Here is a 19,177-nt window from a genome sequence, read left to right on the forward strand (position 1 = left end):
CTGGGGAGATGGGGATACTTCTGCAATTCTATTTTAATCATCTGTGAAATTGTCTTAAAGATGTAGCAGTGATAATATTTTAATTACAGGAAACATTTGAGGGAAATATAACAATCAAAGACATGGCATTTAACTACCCAAACCGACCAGAGGTCAAAATTCTCCAAGGTTTGAATCTAAAAGTAGAGAAGGGACAAACTCTGGCTCTTGTTGGCAGCAGTGGCTGTGGAAAGAGCACCGTTGTTCAGCTGCTGGAAAGATTTTATGACCCACTTGATGGAGAAATGGTAAGTATTTTTGCAAGAACATGTCAAAGTGTTAAGTGAGGATGTTTTTAATTGGTTTTCTGTGATGTGATAAGTACAATAGATATTTCTAATTTTATCTTTTAAGTATTTTTAATGTAAAGATCAGCAACAACTCATTGGGTCTCCTTAACTAAATATTGTATGTAAGTCCCGGGTTCCCACATTACAATGAATTAATGAAGATCTATGTTGTAAAAATATGCCTGATCCACAGTCTCATGATGGCTTTAAATTCAGGGCAAATTTCCTGAGGTTTTTATAATAATAGCAGTTTAAAAACTAAATAATATGTACATCTACTTCCGCATGATCTAGTAATAGAATTTGCCATCTATATTCTTTCAAAAAAAAATGGACATTGACAAAAGTAATTTTTTTCATAATTTTAACTTGTCAGAAACATCTTTATGAGTATGCCTGTTTATCAAGTGATAGATTGTAAATACTTTCAATAATTTTGATTTTAAATATATGTAGGATTTCCTATACTACTCATTCAGCAACTTTACAATTTTTTTCACATAATGGTACTGTTAATTGCTGTTGTTCTTTGATGCAAATGTGCCCAGAGGTTTTGTCTGAAATGGAACACACATTTTGGCCTTTACGAGGTGAGAATAGGAAGGATTTTGGAACCTCTCTCTGTAGAGATACTCACAAAACATAAAATAATACTTAAATAAAGCCTAGATGCAATGGAAACTATTTTTTGAGGTTAAAAGTGCCCAAAAAAGTTCAGTGTAGCAAAACGACGTGTAGAAAGAAGCAGCATAAGTGCCCCAAAAGTGTGTTTAAGTGAGTGCAACTTCCTTACCAGTGTTTCTGACCTTGTGTCCATAAATAACCAACAAGTTTACTGAAAGGTAAAGCACAGACCTGTGCTATAGAAACCACAGAATTGTTGGACTAATTCTCAAGCTGAGTTGCACTGTGAACTGAATGAAAGAGGTTTAGCTTAAAGCAGAAACTGTCAGAATAGCTGTTCACAAAAGTTCTCTCATTTCATTAGATTTTGAATGAGGTTCATTATGACACCTTTTCCTTTCAAGAAAAAAGTTATATTGGCTTAAAACTGACAGTTCTAGCACCAACTGTGGAGTTAGTAGAATAATGTCCTCCAATAACCATGCCATGAAGGGGGCAATTCTTCAACTACCCAGCTGATCATGTCACCCAACACAGAGCCTGAGTGCTGCACTGGGTCACTCTAGTGGAGATTGAACAGCCCTTTTAATGTTCTGGTATATTTGTGTCCAAGTCAAGGTGACGTGTGCAATTATGAAGCTGATACATTAAAAAATATTAAAAATTCTGTTTACATTTATCTAATAAAAAAAGACAGCAATTCAGCAGGCAAATTTAGTAGAAGTATGAGAGACTTGCCAACAAAGAAAACTGGCTGCAAATGACATCTTAAGGAATGCAGAAGTAAATTGCTTCTTTATAGATGCAAAATAGAGGACTATTTTTCTGCTGAAGAAACAATTGAAAGAACTTTACCCAAAGTTCTTTGAAGTTGCTTCAGCATATCCTATCTTCCACTGTCTTCAAAATCCTAATTAAATATTGAAGTAAAGAAAAGGACTGAGGCAGCATTCACTTCTATGAATTAGAAAATTTTGGAACATTGACAAGAAGGAGGGGAAGGGATTATGTGGGCTTGCAAATGGTAAGAAGGAGCTAAAGAAAGAGCTGCAATTGAACAACTTCTGTATATGAATTTACCATAAGACTCAAATTCATATATAGCCATGTGACTAAAATTTAAAATGTTTGCTTCCTCAGCTTTTTGATGGCAAAAATGCAAAGGAACTGAATATCCAGTGGTTGAGAGCTCACATTGGTATTGTCTCACAAGAACCAATCCTGTTTGACTTCACTATTGCTGAAAATATTGCCTATGGAGATAACAGTCGGCAGGTGTCCTTTGAGGAAATTGTTAGTGCAGCAAAAGAAGCCAATATTCATTCCTTCATTGACTCACTGCCAGATGTAAGTTATTCCCTTTCTTTCCTTCTCGGAACTGGGTGTGAACTAAAGCGGCAGTGAAAAACTGTGTCTGCTTATAATTACCTGAGGTACAATAATTCTCTGTGATGAAAATAAATCTAAAACAATTTTTAAAATATTTTTCGTGACTTAATTGTGTTTACCATACCCTTTTTCACTCTGGGAGATTCCACTGTCAGGTGGAGAGTGGAACATTTAAGATCTCAGGGAAGAAAACACACTATAACTAATAGAGCTGGTAGTAAGAGGTGGGGTTTTAAAAGTTGAACATTTCTTTTTAAACTCCTGTCTGTCTCTAGCATATGTAAAAGATTCTATTAGACTGATGAGTTTACACTTTCTTCAAGTTATATCTAGCCAGAATTCAACTTTCAGAATTATTGTCTGAAAATTACTAAGACTTTTTCACCTATTTATATGAGACAGACACATAATAATGTAAGACTGAGCATCTTGGGTCAGATGAAAGGTCTGCCATGCACAAAATCTCGTCCCATGCAGTCACCAGGAAGACATAATTACAAGTATTCAGAAAGGATAAAAATTTAATCACATTTCCCCTGAATACTCATCTCACTTTGCATGATTTTTCAGAGTTTAAACCCCAGTATTGTCACAGATTTTCAGTGACCTTTGGTGTTGTGTTGTATGATTGAGAATAGCATTGCCATTTTAACCTTAGAGTGATGTGTTGCTTTGAATTTATTAAACACTTGATGTTATAAAGAAGTCCACTAGTAAAAGATCTATAGATCTGTGGCAGATAGAAAGTGGTCAGTTGTTTTCAGAAAGCTACTGGTGTGGAATATTGGTGTGGTGCAGATTATGGGAGGCTGGTGTCAGTGTTGATGTGCTTCAATATACATCTGACTGATTTTCATTCACAGGCTGAACTTAATATATTTTTTCCAGAAATACAATACCCGTGTAGGAGACAAGGGAACCCAGCTCTCAGGGGGCCAGAAACAACGTATTGCTATTGCCCGAGCTCTTGTACGCAAGCCTCAAATTCTGCTTCTGGATGAAGCTACTTCTGCCTTAGACACAGAAAGTGAAAAGGTAACTTGACTATGAGCCAGGAATCTGGAATCTAACTTTTTTTGGTATTATGATTACAGTTTTATCTCCCACAGTTTAATGCCAAAAGATGAAAATATGGTGTCTTACGCAAATTATATATTTGGGCAAATAATAGACAAATATAAATGTCTTACCTCTCCTTGGGAAAGAAAAAGTATTTTTTACATCTGTATGGCAGTAGGCAGATTGAAGCTGCTATGAAGAATGCATTCAGTAGCCTAGAAGTCTTCAGGCTTCAACAGAGAAAGTGCTATCAAAATTGAATCAGGACACACAAACCACAGAGGCCAAAAAGACTGAGGATGCTGCTAGAGAACATTGGGCTTTTTTTCCTGTGAAATTGTGAAATGTGGCTTTCTTAAGTTCTCTTCCTTCTCCCATTACTCTCTGGTCCTTGCTACATGTTCATGATTAAAACAAAAAATTCAGGTGGAAATTGCTTAAACACTTACTTCTTTTTTAAGCCCAAACCTGTAATCTTGATACTAAAAATGTACAATCTATCTGTAGAAAATTAACAGAGAGTCTACAAAAATACTTACTATTAATGAGGCAAATATTCTATCATATATTAGAATCTGGAAAGTTAAAGTTTTCTACTTAGTTTTGATCAATTGTAGGCATGAAAAAGGTTTACGGGGAAAATGCCATTAAATAATCTCATGATTTATTGTTTACTTGATTATATGGCAGTTAGGTATTGAAATTTAACCTCTTACTTTATTCTGCATTAATAAATGTATGGAATAAATACAGGAAAACAGAGATTGTTCTTAATAACTTTCTGCCAGTGATAGCTTTAAGAAAATGTGATTCATGAGACTCCTTGTGAAATCATGAGAACTAGTATGATAGCAGTTGGCCCAAGAATATTGACCTGACTTCCATATGTAATTCATCACTCATGAAAGGAAGCTGTGGAGATCCCCAGTTAAACCTCCACTTCACACAAAGGCTAGTACTGAACTCAAATTTAGATTACTTTATGCTGTGTCTGGTTGGGTGCTTGAATATCTCAACGAGATTCAGTAGAGAGTTTTTCTCCCTGTTCCCATGCTTAATTATCCTTGCAGTGAATCCTTTTTTCTATCCAGTCAGAACATCTCCTGCAATTTAAGACTATTTTCTCTTTTTTTCCTGCCATGCATCTCAGTAATGAGCCTGGTTCTTTCTAATTCTCTTAACTATCACAGCATTATCCTCTCTGCCAACACGGGCTAATTCTAAATCAAGAAGCTTGAGCAACAGATACTCCCTTTCCTTCACTGTCACATTAGAGTTTCCAGGTGGCAATTGAGGTATATGTCACTAGAGCTGCCAGGTAGTTCACCTTTTGTTTTGTCCATCGTGCAGATTGTCCAGGAGGCGCTGGATAAAGCTCGAGAGGGGCGTACGTGCATCGTGATAGCTCACCGCCTCTCCACCATCCAAAACGCGGACAAGATCGCCGTGGTGCAGAATGGCAGGGTCATAGAGCAGGGCACCCATCAGCAGCTGCTGGCTGAAAAAGGCGTTTACTATTCCCTGGTCAATGTTCAAAGTGGGTAATGCAACATCCCAGTTAAAGGCAGCACTTATCCCTGAATTGTCACTGGGGCTACTTTGGTCATTGTAATTCAATACCAACAGTCAGTCTTGATATTTTTGGTTTTCTTCATTCCTTTCATAAGTTATGCAAACCCTAGAAATAAGTAAATGTGTACCAGTTTCTCACTACTAGTTTTCATTATTCAAACCTCTTTTCTATGTGGCCAAAGCAGATGCCCATTGCACTTATGAAAGTAGAAGCATGCTAAGCCAAATGTAATTAATATTATCTTGCTTTGAACTCTTTCAAAAATCACATTAGTTATGTGTAAGCCACTTGGAAATATTTTCATGCTCATTAAAAACAGTTCTACTCTTGTCAGAAATAAACCTCAAGCCTTATCCTCACTGTGCCTTTGTAAGACAGTCAGTCCTGGCCTATAAGGTGTTATAAGAACTTGTAGGTGAGCTGAAGTTTGATTCCAGATGTCTGTTGTTACGATGTGGAGTTTCAGCCTGGGATGTCATTGAAAATATGGGCACAGGCTGAAAACAAAGGTCCCAGAACTGTAAGTAACTTACTGATAGGTAGTTACTGATCATTGAAGAGCTGCAACCTTAAGAGATGGAAAAAGACTGCTTGAAATGAAACAGAAATTAAACAGTAGATAAGGAAAAAACCCAAGACCACAAGTAATGGGCAAGACAAGGCATCTGCTGCAGCCTGGGAAAGTACTCTCCACAAGTCTCTCAAAATCCTCAGAGTCAGAGGTCAACAACTAAGAGCTCTCTAAAGACTGCAGTATTTTATACAAGGTGAAAATCCCGGATTTTGACTTGGAGGAGGGGGAAGGAAGGCATCCTTTTCAGTGCTGACATCCTTGGTTGAAGAGCTCTTGACCCTGAGCACTGCCATGACTGAGATTCTCAAGGACTGTAACCATTGGTGCTGAATTCTTGGCATCGGCTCCGGGTTATTGTATATTATTTGCTAATACAGGACGGCTGTTAAGGTCTAACTGCTTTGAATATGGAGTAATATTGATTAATAATTATTAATAACTAAACAGTAAAAATGTATTTTATTAGTGACTATTTATGCAGTAAAGTTTTGTTTTTAAGTTTAAAACTGTCTTGATTAATCAATCGTCCACATTTCCATCATAGCAATTTTCTCCTTCCCTGACATTTATGCATATGGTCTATCTTACCTACACCTAGATATTTAGTCCTGCAGAACCAGTCTATAAGCAGATAGGCTCATCAACGAGGCTCAACCATGTACTAATTACAATCTACAGAATGCTGATTGATGCACTCTCATTGTATTCCACTTGAATCACATACCTATTTTCTTTTGTTCCTGTCTTAGATGGAAAACTAGTTTGACTGGAGAATTTGTTTCCCATTTATGCATTGCTTGATACGATAAGGCTCTTGTCCATCAATAAGGATATTACTCTCCATAATGACATAAATAAGATACTTGCCACTGTAAGAATTAAATAGGTACTCTTCAACATTATAGTCTGAATATTCAAGTAAGAGTATACTTACACTGATTATTTTTACTGAATTCTGGATGATAGAATTTTGTTTTTAAACTGGAATTTTTAATTGTCGATGATACATTTTCTAATTATTGGATTAATAATGATTGGGTTATTTCCCCAACACATTTCAAAGATTCTTGATTTACCAGACCAATTTAGGTCTTCATGAAAATCAGGATAGCACCGTAAATGTTTTATCAGAAACATCCAAAACCCATTTTTAAACATTTTGGCCATATAGTTTAAAATATATTTCAGATATTGACATCAAATGCAGAAACTTTCCAAAGGAATCTATTTTCCCCATTCTTTTCTTCTGCATTTTAAAAGAAGTATTTGTTTGGGCTTATGCAAAAGTTTGTATAATAATTCCAAATCCACTATAAATGCTTGAAGAGCTATACTGCTGCTCACAATAACATCCTTTTCAGATCTTTTTTTCAGAAGACCATGACACCTGTATTACTACAACTGAGCTACCTTTCAATAACTCATCATGTAGTTTATAGGCACAAAGCCAAATGAAAAGACAAAGACATGTCCAAAAATGTGTTCTTCATCATATTCTGTTCATACACCTTTAAAGTGCAATGTTTTACCCAAAGGAAGGGTTGACTGAACTAGGACAATTCTGCTTTAAGGACCATTATTCTGCCACATCTTTCCAAGGGGCTTAAGAGGTCTTACTCCTTAGCTCTGCCTTTTTAGTTAGGCTGTGACCATTCTGGTTCCCCTGGATGTCACAAGGCACTTGTCTGAGCTCTGAGTCTTCCTTGTTGGAGCAGTCAGCTCTTGTCTTTGCCCATAAGCACCCTGAACACAGGATGGTATGTAGATGTTGTTATTCTGAAATAGCCTTTTTTCCTCTGTCTTTGAGAGCCTGCAGCAGTTTCAAGCTCTACTCACTGTTTTGAGGGGAGGTAATTTAATGTTTTCCCACACATTTCTTGTGTCTCTTGACCCATTATCTTTGGAACAAGTCTTTAGCGAGATGTCAGCATTGACATCACCTTGGTAGTCCTAACCACTTTGCAAGCAAATGCCACTGAGTGTGGGGAAATAGAAAGCAAGGATATAAGTTCACAGGCTGATAGCCCTCCTGCTGAAACAACTAATCAAAATAGAGTTCTCAGAAGAAAAAGAGAATTTAGGTCTAGAAAGTCATTCTTACTGCAGATCATTATCTGTATGTTAAATACCAGTGTCCTGTTCCCAGTTTTCTGTAGCATATTGGCTCCTGGAAGGATAATTGGCTGTTCCTTATGCAACAAGTATCTCATTTCTTAACCCTCCTATAATTTCTGACATAGAGTGAGAGCATTAGTAAATTCCACCATTCTCCCCCGCCTCAAGAGTTTCTGAAGGAGTATTTCTCACCAATACCATAGACCATGTGCCATGTCCAAAGGAAGACTATACATCAGTTCTGGATCTCCACTAGTCTCTCCTTCAAGCATTCCTTCAAAGTTCTTCCTGAACTATCCCACATGTTGGGAGAAGTTTACTGGTCTTTCTTCCCAAAACTGACTTCCCATCAATCGAGATTTAGTGGAACCAGTTCTCCTTTCTTGCAAGTAAATCCTTTGAATCTGATGTCCCTCTCCTGTTGCTATACTTGTCTCTAAAAGCAACACTCCTGGCAGCTTAATTTCTGTAAGACACTAAATATCTCCTTTAAATATTTGTTAATGAGTAATCCTTGTAATTATTCATAGCACAAATAGGCATAAACTTAATTCTTCCTCATGGTATGCAGTCTATTCGTACCTTAGTAACTCTTTGTCCTACTCTTCTCCCTCAAAATCCAGTCTAACTTGTAGGTTTGGTCAATGAAAGGAAAGAAGACAACTTGGAGGAAAGAAGAAACTTGGAGGAAAGAAGAAACTACACATACACTGCTTATAAATACAGGGCAAAAACATTCAATTCTCGTGCAGGAAAAGCTACATTGTAAATGTATCTATGTACAGCCTAAATAACTTTTATTGTCAAGTACTCAATCTTCTAGGCAAATTGTCTAGAGCAATGTAGTTTTATCATAAATACATTCTGTATTTCCAAGAGAGGATGGTATCATTATTCTAGTTACCTTAAGGCAGTAAATTGAAAGCTAAAAGTAAGAAACAGGACTAGCAGCAACTTCAAATCCTTTGCTGTGGATTTCATGGACTGTAGAGCTATCAAAAGTAGAGAATAGGAAGATAAGGAGCAGAACTCACAAGGGCAACTGAACTTTAGCAATCCCTGTTATTGAGAGGTGAGTACATTTCATTTTGTCTTTGCTTGCTTATTCCTGTACACGTTTCATTCTGGGTGTACTCCATTAAAGAGGGAGATCAGTACCATAATGCTGTTGCTGTAGAGATCTAGCCCAGGACTGCACGTAACTCACAGTGAGCATTCAAACCTAAGTCATTTCTCTAAGCAAGTCTATCTTCTGCAGGGTGAACAAAGGTCTGGCCACTGGAGAATGCGGCACATTTCATCCTATTCTTGACCGGCTGTCACTGGCAGGTCAGATTAGCAACAACCTTGTATTGTATCTCTTCATAAGAGGGTGTGAGCGTGGTTATCATAAATAACTACATTGTTAATGCCTTGGCAGAGAGGAAATGAATCACACCTTGAATGAGTGCTCTGCTAAAATTAGCATCTTAGATCCTGCATTACGTAATGCCTAATAAACATTAACAGATCCATAAATGCTGACTGCAGCCTTACATTCACCAAGCCAGAGACATTTTTAATGGAAATACTAGAAAGTGTATGTGGCTGTTTTAAAATGTCCCAAAATTTAAAGTCTTTGATGTTTTAGATAAACATAAATATTGTGCTTACGTGTATAATCTCTGAGTAGAAATTGTATAATTCATTTGCTTAGTAAAGGAGACAAATATGTTAAGAATCTTTTTTGAATACACAAACACTTGTTCTAAGATAAAAAATCATGGTCCTTGCATCATCTAACTAACAGAAATAGTTTTATTTCCATGTTAATTCTGATTTGGTTCTCAAATCACAGATGAAAAAGGAGTAAGTGAATAACTTGATTAATCCAAGAAAAAAGTTCAGTTCGTTATATAGAGGATGTTAAAATGAAACAATATTTCATTTTATGACACAGGAACTGTGAGTTACCACTTATATTTCAAATGTCCACAATTAGGACAGCTTTCATTACAACAATATAAAAAAGCCAGAGCAGAACTTAGAAAGAATGAAGCTACTATAGAATCATGGAATGACTTGGGTTGGAGGGGACCTTAAAGAGACTGAACACCTCCAGGGATGGAACATCCACAACTTTTTTGGGCAACCTGCTCCAGTGCCTCACCACACTCAGACTGAGGGATTTTTTTCCTAGTACCTAATCTAAGGCTGCTCTCTTTCAGTTTGAAGGCCTTTTCCCTTATGCTGTCTCTACATGCCCTTGTAAGTAGTGTAGGTGCACAGTGACCAGCATTACCAACTCTCTTGACTCCTGGGGCTATGGCAAACTGGCTAACACTGGCATTACACTTTTTTCTTTCTAGGCACTCTTGTCTCTCCCCAGCATTAACTTCTTCTTACCTTCCCTTTTACATAAATTTGTACAGCTTTCATTTTGTATTAATCAATGTGCTTGCTTGTTGTAGAAACTTTTCAGTCATTTTCATCATATATTTGATAGTATTGTAAAGCAATACATCATTTCCATGTTGTTCAACAAAGAAAAAAAAAAAAAAAAAAAAGATTTTTGCACACATTCCAAGGGATGAATAGGAAAAGGCGGTATGGAATTACAACACATTTCTCCATCCATCAGATGAGATGATCTAAATTTTCCAGGAAATTCCTGATCTAAATTTCCCAGTATTTTCTTTTGGGTAGTTCTACAGAAGATGTATCTGCATGTATCTGTCTATTTTTCACTGTCAAAGAAGGTGAGTTATTAAAGATCAGAGTTATTTACATATCTGCTGAATCAAAAACACCTTGGACACTACTCCTCATGCATATTAGAGTTGTGAATTACTGTTCAGGATGCTAATATTTCCCTGTTCAGTTTATTAATGCTACATTCAATGAAGCATACACTAATCTAGATTTACAGATGTTTATAATTTCATTTCCTGCAATTTCCTGAGGAGCTTGATAAATAATCAGAAGCTTGGTTGCTTGCTTGACATTTGTATGAAGATATTTATGAATCTTTCCTCTGAAGATATGTATGATTGTTCCTTCGAGCTCTCATTTCCACACTATTACCGATGAGACTTTAGCTATAGAAAAAAAGTATCCTATTTCTGTATAAAAATATTTCATTTCAAAATGAAAATAAATTTCAAAATATCTTTCAAAATTTCTCCATAAGTACTCGTGAAAAATTGAAATGCTGGAAGTAATTTCTGTGTTTGAACTTTAATACCATTTTTCTTTGGGTTCATGATGAAAGGTATTTTCTTCTTTATTACTCTATTCTATAAGTCAACAACTTTTCTTCCTATGGCCATGTATTTAATTTGCCACACGATGGCCTCATTTGTTCAGAAAGTGGCTACACTGATCTGCATTCTTTTTTTCTTTTTACTTCTTAATGTATGTCTTGTTCGACTCACTATATGCAGTATTCTTCTAACCTAAACAGCAATATTCTCTTTTCTGCCTAAGGGATTAGCACATCAAGTTTACAGTCCTGACAGCATTGCTGACGTGTCTTTTAAAGTCAGAATTCCTCAGACCTAGACTAAGGCAGCAGACACTCACTGCTCTTCCCAGCTTCTACTATGTCAAGCAGACCCGCTGGAGGCAATCCATGATGGTAGATAATGTTTATCTCCACATTTGAATCAAAGGCCTTTCATTTATTTCTTTCTAATTTAATCTAATTTGTCACAAAACATATTAAGATAAAGGAGAAGGACAAAGAAGAGTCTTCACATGTAAAAAGTATTTCAGAATATTATGAGAGCAAAGAGGTTTTCATTTAGTCTGGGTAATTTGATTCCAGACACAGAGTTTGAGTTCCTTTTTTTTTGAGCAACATGCTTCTTTGAGAGAAATTGCATTCAACACCACTATCATTCCACATTAAATTCACGTGACCTCTACATTTTACAGAACACATACAGGAATTTACAAAATAGGGTATTAAAATGCCACATTTATATTAGAGTGAAACTGTTCTCCTGTGAGACAACAGGCATTTTACCACCAACATCAGTATTTTATCCTAGGTGAATTTAGTATTGCCTGTCAGTAAAAGAGAAAAGCATTTTATAGTTGCTTGATTTTGCAGCTGTGGACAGGAAATTCAATGTTTGGTTTGATCACAAGTACAGAGAGGCAGTCAATACATTTTCTTGTACTCTTAGCAAGATCTTTCTTGGGCTTGGTTGACTGTGTACAAAAATATTTTATACATCTTCACTGTATTTCAAGGGAAATTTATGCATATACACAATGAAAGGCTGAATTCTTGTCTGTTCTGGTGATTTTTGGTGGGTTTTTTTTCCTTTCAGATACCAAAAAATAGATGATGTCAAACACACTGCTACCAAAGAGGCTATATGAGCCAACATCTATATGGGTATTGCTTTCTTTTTGATACCTACATCATAGGTCTTGGCCTTCTTTTATGGAATCATCGTGATACTTTCAAATTTTAATAGAGTTCACAATCCTAAGATTCTTCTGCTTGATGAGGGAACATCAGCTTTGGAAACTGAGAATGAATCAGCAGTGAAGGCAGCACTGGACCAGGTCAGCATTGGTCAGTGTTGAAGAGCTTTTGTCAGTGCCCAAGGAATTCAGTTAAGGATGTTATGGGTAGGACTGAACAGCAGCAGGCTCCCCAAACAAGCTTTAGTCTTTCGAGCACCAGAGAGTTCAGTGGGTGCTGAGACCTAAATTTCCCAAGCAGTTTTGGGGATCCCTGTGGTTTGTGCTGTTATTAACACCCAGCAAAGTAATTGAAAAACAGCTCGGGGGGTTTCTGCTAGAGCACCTGCTACATGTTGACTGCTGTCTAGACCAACCTGTAAACCACACTGACAATCCAAAGCAATAGCCAATCCTGTATGCCTTGCTGCCTGCTCTAGGCGTGTCTGTGAACTATTTACAAAAGAATTCCACCTATTCCCCAGTCTGATTCAATCATGTTTGCTGATTTATTCCCCCTCTGTTTCTCTACCTTACTATGCATCTATGCTTATGGTCTGGATGAAGACAAATTCTCACCATTGCATAAACTGTTTCAGTGATGATCACAGTTTCTCTATGGACAAAACCTCCAGAGAACATTTTCACAATATACTGTCACAGTAGAAGTACCTAATCTACCTTCTCATTGTCAAAGATCTTTTAATCCCTAATGTCTGCTTGGACATCCAATTGCCACTGATTTCAGCAAGAATTGAACTCTTTGTCCAGTAGTTCTAACTCCTGATAATTCGCACAGCTTTGTGAAGTTACGCTTGCTGGCACACTCAGGGATCTTTCTCCCAGGCTGTGACCTGTAAAGTGAATCCCAGAGACAGCAGGGCAGAGAACTGCTGATAGAGACACATTTGGTGGAATTCCCAACTAAGTGCTGAAATATAAAATTTACAGAGCTTGTTTGAACAAGCTACTTAGCCTCTCACCTCCCCCACATATCTTTGACATATGTTTTCATATTGACATTTCTGGCAGAGCATGACAGAAAGGCTTGCTGGGACTAGACTAGCTCTGATTGCTGATGTTGAGCAAGACAAAGCTAATCTGCTGTCTGTCAAGCATTTATTTGTCCTCCTCTTGCCTAATTTTTCACTTCACAGAAGGTTTACATCCAATGTAGACCAGACTCTTTTCCCTGCAGGCTTCACCAAACCTCTAATTAATCTGTTTACTGTTTTTGTGAATGGGATGTTCTGCTTTTTAAAATGAGGGATCTTTATTTTCTTCTACATTTTGATGTGACTTTAATTTTTTAGTATCACCTCAGACACAGTGACACTCTCAGACTACCAAGAAAAATCATACATTTTTTTACATGATGGTTTGAATGACTGTCATTTCTAACTCTTAAAATCATGTAACAATATAAAGATATCAGGTTTATCTAGAAATTCATAGACAAAATCCCATACATTACAATTTTATCTTTTCTTTTCTAATTCTAAAACACATATTAAGCTGCTTATATTCAGTTCAAAATGTTCAGTGAGATTTTTAAACTGAATTATATAAAGTTTGTATTAATTTCTTGGATCATTAGATATTAGTACAAAGTTATCCCAGCAGACGCTCTCACAGTGTGCCTGTAAATACATCTTTGTCATGACAAACTACATACTTCTAAGATTTATTTTATTATTTTTGAGTAATTTAAAAGATGGAAAAAACAACATGAGTAACAGAAGTATGATTTTACATAGAATTTTAGATAAGTAATTTCAACTAATTCAAACAAGTAATTTAGGGCAAGTAAAATTGTTAAGTGATTGTTAATTTTTTTTTTTTTTTTTTTTTTTTTTTTTTTTTTTTTTTTTTTTTTTTTGTATTTGTGAAGTGTTCTTAAATAGAATTATAATGAACATACTTAATGGTAGATAGTCTTTTTTCCAGTGAAAACTCAACACCAAATTGGGGATGATACTGAAGGGGAAATCTCAAAAGTACAACCTTTAGACATTTGTGAAAGTAAAAGTGTATGAAAAAACCAGAGTACCTTAACATATATTTTCATTGAAACCATATTTTGCAGTATCTAAATTAAGATACATTTTTACTTTAATCTACCTTGAAGGAACATAAAAATACTGTGAAGTTCAACTTTCTTAGTTGCTCATTGCGATTTTTACTAGAACACAATTTTAAAATATTTTGTTCAACTCTAATATGAAGAGATAAAATATTATATGTGCCTGAGAATGTTGATCTGGAGCCACAATTTCACTGTTTCCAGGTTGGGAAAAGATGCTACCCATAGATCAGTGGTTCAAAATGCAGATTTTATAGCTACACTTGAAAATGGTGTCATCACAGAATGAGTTTATAATGAATTAATGGTACAGAATAGAGTTTATTACAAGCTTGTCAATATATGCATGTAGCTTTTCTCATAGCTTTTATCATATTATCCATCATAACTGGATTGAATTGCTGCCAAAGGTACTGCCAGTTTTGTAGGTGCTTTCTCAGTGAAAAAACTCCAAGGGGAAAAAGCTCCCTTGAAGAGTGCTAAACTTCAGATTAAAAAAAAATTCATATTAAGTAAAATGTTCAAGTCTGTATCAAAGCTGTGAATTACAGGAATTCTAAACATTTTTTTTACAGAAGTATGACATTAAAAATAAAGTATATGTGTAGGTAAAAATTAAGATTGTGACAAAAATTAAGTTATGGAGCTGATTGCATCTCAGACTACTTTTCCAAATCATAGTATTGTTAAATCACTCAGGTTGGAGATGATCATCTAATCCAACACCTGCTGAAGGCAAGGTGCGCTCTGAGGCCAGGGCAGGGTGCTCAGGGCTGTGTCCTGTTGACTTAGAAATATTTTCAAAGATGGAGATTCCACACCCTCCTCAGGCCCTCTGCCCCAGTGCCTCCCTCCCTCATTGTGAAAATTCAAAATCTTTTATGCAACTACCTTTTCAAATCAGCAGCATCTTAGTGACTCAGGCTCCTGAAGTTTTGTCAGTAAGACATGGTTTTTCTTCACTCCCAAGCTGTCTCCAGAACTTCTCCAGCAGTTTCTCTCAGGCCTACACTTTGAAATAGCTTTAAGTTTCATTTCCTATTCTTCTTGGCTCCCTCCTCACACTGAAAGTCCCTCTCATTGACATTCTGATTCTCTTTTAATTTAAACTTTTTATATAACTCTTGCATTTGAAATAGACTTTCTGGCAGGTCTTTTCAGTTAACTTAGTTCTGTATATTTTCATAACAGTTTAACATGATAAAATAATGAGAAAGAAATATCTGTAGCCAAAACACAGAGAGAGAGAGACACACACACACACCCCACACACACCCCACTTATGGGTGTTAGTGTAATATCAAGGTTTCCACTGAATGTACAGAAGACTTAATGAAACTCAGTACTTGATTGGGCTTTGCAAAAATACTCAGCTCTTACCAATCTTTCTTCCTCTTGACAGGAATTGTAGTTTTTATTCAGAACTGTTCATCTTTTGAAAGTACAGGATAAGATAGAATCATAGACTCACAGAATGGTTTGGGTTTGAAGGGACATCAAAGGTCACCTATTTCCAACTCCCCTGCCAGGAACAGGGACACCTTTCACTAGACCAGGTTGCTCAGAGTCCCTTCCAACCTGGCCTTGAACACTGCCAGGGATGGGGCAGCCACAGCTTCTCTGAGCAACCTGTGCCAGTGCCTCACCTCCGTTTCCTTCCTACTATAAGGAGTACACTGTAAGTCTACTCTCTTTCACTTTCAAACTGTTACTGCTCATCCCATCACTACACTCCCTCTCCGGCTTTCTTGTAGCCCCCTTTAGGTATTGGAAGGCTCCTATAAGGTCTTTCCATCTTCTCTTCTACAGGCTGAACAAACTCAATTTTCTCAATCTTTCATTATAAGAGAGGTGTTCCAGCCCTCTGATCACGTTTGTGGCCTCCTTTGGCTTTATCCAACAAGTCCATGTCCTCATGCTGGGCCCCAGAGCTGATGCAGCATCCCAGGTGGGGTCTGTCTCACCAGGACAGAGCACAGGGGCAGAATCCCCTCCCTCACCCTGCTGTCTGTGCTGCTTTTGGTGCAGCCCAGGGTGTGGTTGGCTTTCTGGGCTGCAAGGGCACATTGCTGGTCATACCAGCCCCTCCAAGTCCTTCTCGGCAGGGCTGCTCCCAACCCGTTCTCTCCCCAGCCCCTACCCATGTTGGATTACCTCAGTGCTGGTCAGGACCTTGCACTCGGCCTTGCACTGAACTTCATGAGGTTTGCAGGGCCACCTCGAGCCCATCAAGGTCCCTCTGGATAGCTGCAAGCAACTTTTAGCATCCTACTGTGTTTTGTTTCAGGCATCAGGAACTGAGGATCAGTTACAGAAAGAAGTCAGTGCACCAGCTGTCTCAGAGGAAGCACAGAAGGGATCAATACTCACTGGACAAAAACCACCATCCACTTAGAAAAGCATAAAAAGGTTCAGAAAGCAGCACCATGAGCTTGATGTAAAAGCTTGTGTCTCTGTATTCATACCTGCCTGTGTTTTGCATAACTAATAGGATAAAAAAGGAACACAATCCCACTTGAGAGGTTAAACAAAATGTGTGAAGGCATCATGTGTGTCTGGGTAAGGACTCATAAATTGACATCATCCTACAAGAGTTCTGTGGAAACGCCTTTTCCTCTGAAGCTAAATTTTTTGTGATACTTAAAATAGCTTGATTAATATTTTGAAACAAAATTACTTTAATATGGGAATAGTCTCAGTAACAAGTTAATTAATTTAATTATAGAACAAACCCAAAACCATGTAATTAGTCATACAACTGAAATAACGCACCCTGAATAGAGAATAATTATTATTTTTGTCTAAATGTTTTGATATCTTTGTCTAAAATGCCTGTGTTAGCAAGTAGATTCCTGGAAATCAAGGTATAATTATAAAGCTGTCTAAGGACCTAAACTTGTAAGAAATCATATTCAGCAACAAGAAAGAAACAATTCTTTCAGCCATCAAATGCAAAATACCATCGAATGCAAAAAGTGGTTTTAATTCTCAGCTTCTGTTTCTGGATAGTTCCATGAAAGGTAAGTGACTTAATGTACATCTCATTTACATGTGCTAATTTCTTTATTGCTCAGCTAATTCTTCTTGCCCAATCTGTAGAGTTGTGAACAACACCTTGTTTCCTTCTGCCTGATGTCTCTGGGAAAATGGTGCCTTTTCTGAAAAGACATCGAGCCCTTGCCCTCTCTTCAGGCAGAAACAGCCTTCAAAAAATCCCAGTTCTGTGATGCCCTTGGAAAAGAAAAGAAGAATCTGGTATAGCAGTTAAGGATGTTTTTCAGCCTAATGTGTCTGTCAGTGTCGCTCATCTCATCATCTCATCTCATCTCATCTCATCTCATCTCATCTCATCTCATCTCATCTCATCTCATCTCATCTCATCTCATCTCATCTCATCTCATCTCATCTCATCTCATCTCATCTCATCTCATCTCACCTCAGTCTCATCTCATCTCATCTCACCTCAGTCTCATGTATCTCATCTCATCTCAGTAGCCTGGCCCTGCACAGTCCTGCCCCAGGAGTGAGAGCTTCACCAGCACATCTTCGTGCCTACAGAGTTGTGTTGTCTTTGGTACCTGAGCAGGGCCAGGGGCTTCCTCTAGAAAACAACCAGCAGCACTTCAGGTTTTGATTGTAAGCTCTTAGAGAGAGAAGGGGAAATCCTTGGTATTTGTACAGTGCCTAAAACGAGCACAGGATCTGGTGGGGCCTGAAGACCGCTACATGCTATCCACTTATTTATTCAAAAATAATGTCTCATTTTTCCTCTACATTATAGGTGCTAAATTTAGGTTTTAAGAACTTGGATTGCCTCAGTTACAGCTTGAATATGTTTTACATGGTAATATTATTTTTTAATTGTAAACAAATAGTCTACTTTACTTAGCTGAAAAAGATAAAAAATATGATAAGGTAATAAAAAAGGGTTTTTTTTTTCTCAAAGGGGATTTCACATTAGGCAAAACTGAAGAAATCCTTACAATGAAGCTTTGATCCATAGTATTTAAAGCACTTCTGAGTCAGGTAAAAGTGTTATATATCTAGCTTCCTGGAGCTTTAGAAATGCATGTTTGTTTACATGACATAAATTGTCTTTGTGTTTAATTAATGCTGTGACCTTACCCATAAAGATACCACACTGATTTCTTTAGCTCAGTTTAGAAACCAGCTGTGCTAAATCTTCAGAAGAGGTACAGGTAGATATTTTGAATAGTTTTAAAATGTAACCGTAAGTCAAGTGTAGAAAAGCTTAAAGGTAATTGTGGTGTTTATTTAGCTCTTTTAATAAAATCAAGGCACCTCTGGACAGAGGACCAGAGAAAGGTAGACTGTACTCTAAAAGACTGACTCTGAAATTCAGATCAGCCTCCAAGGGTAGCTAACTCCATGTATAGACTAGGATGCACAAAAAATGACTAGTGAAGAGTCTGAGACCTGGAATGTGACTAACAGCACTCACTAAACCGGGGGCTGCTCCCCTGCAGCAGGCACAGAGCCCAAGACAGTCCCAGCAGGGATCAGTTCTGGGAGCAGGGCTCTGCTCTCTGTAGAAGAACAGTCAGCAACAAAGTTAAATCTTTTAAAAATGCTCAGCCTGAAACGCAAGCAGGGCTGTCTCCAGTTGCTATGCAGCAAGCAGGGCAGGGAGAATCCCAAGCCAGTGTGTAAGCAGCCCTGTCACCACCTGGAGCTTGGCACCAGCTTCTTACTGGAGCTGGTGCAGTGCTGAGCTGCTCCGTGCCCTGCGCTGCTGCACCGTGTGTAAGGTACCAGGAGAAACTGCCAAACCCTCCCTGGAGGCACAGCCTGCACTGGCACCCACCCTGGGGACTGGACAGTGTTTCCAGTTTATATTTTAGCATAGCTAGAGCTAACTCAAATATTTTTGTCCTTCTTTTGTTGCCATTCCTATCCTTACCAGTTGATATCCTAACCAGTATTCTTTATAATTCATCATGTATTTTAGGGAAATG

General features: G+C 37.5%; 1 protein-coding gene across 1 annotated transcript in view; it reads left to right on the plus strand.

The window, feature by feature from the left end:
• The window catches only part of ABCB1 (ATP binding cassette subfamily B member 1), a 49,372-nt gene extending 43,318 nt beyond the window's left edge, over positions 1 to 6,054 (plus strand). The window contains exons 28-31 of the mRNA XM_063412806.1: positions 90 to 287; positions 2,094 to 2,300; positions 3,231 to 3,377; positions 4,752 to 6,054. Of these exons, the coding sequence (XP_063268876.1) occupies positions 90 to 287; positions 2,094 to 2,300; positions 3,231 to 3,377; positions 4,752 to 4,946 (747 nt within the window). The 3' untranslated portion in view covers positions 4,947 to 6,054. The remainder of the gene's footprint in view (positions 1 to 89; positions 288 to 2,093; positions 2,301 to 3,230; positions 3,378 to 4,751) is intronic.
• Positions 6,055 to 19,177: the final 13,123 nt, after the last annotated feature.

Source organism: Prinia subflava, chromosome 1, assembly GCF_021018805.1.
Source record: "Prinia subflava isolate CZ2003 ecotype Zambia chromosome 1, Cam_Psub_1.2, whole genome shotgun sequence".
Classification (NCBI taxonomy): domain Eukaryota; kingdom Metazoa; phylum Chordata; class Aves; order Passeriformes; family Cisticolidae; genus Prinia; species Prinia subflava.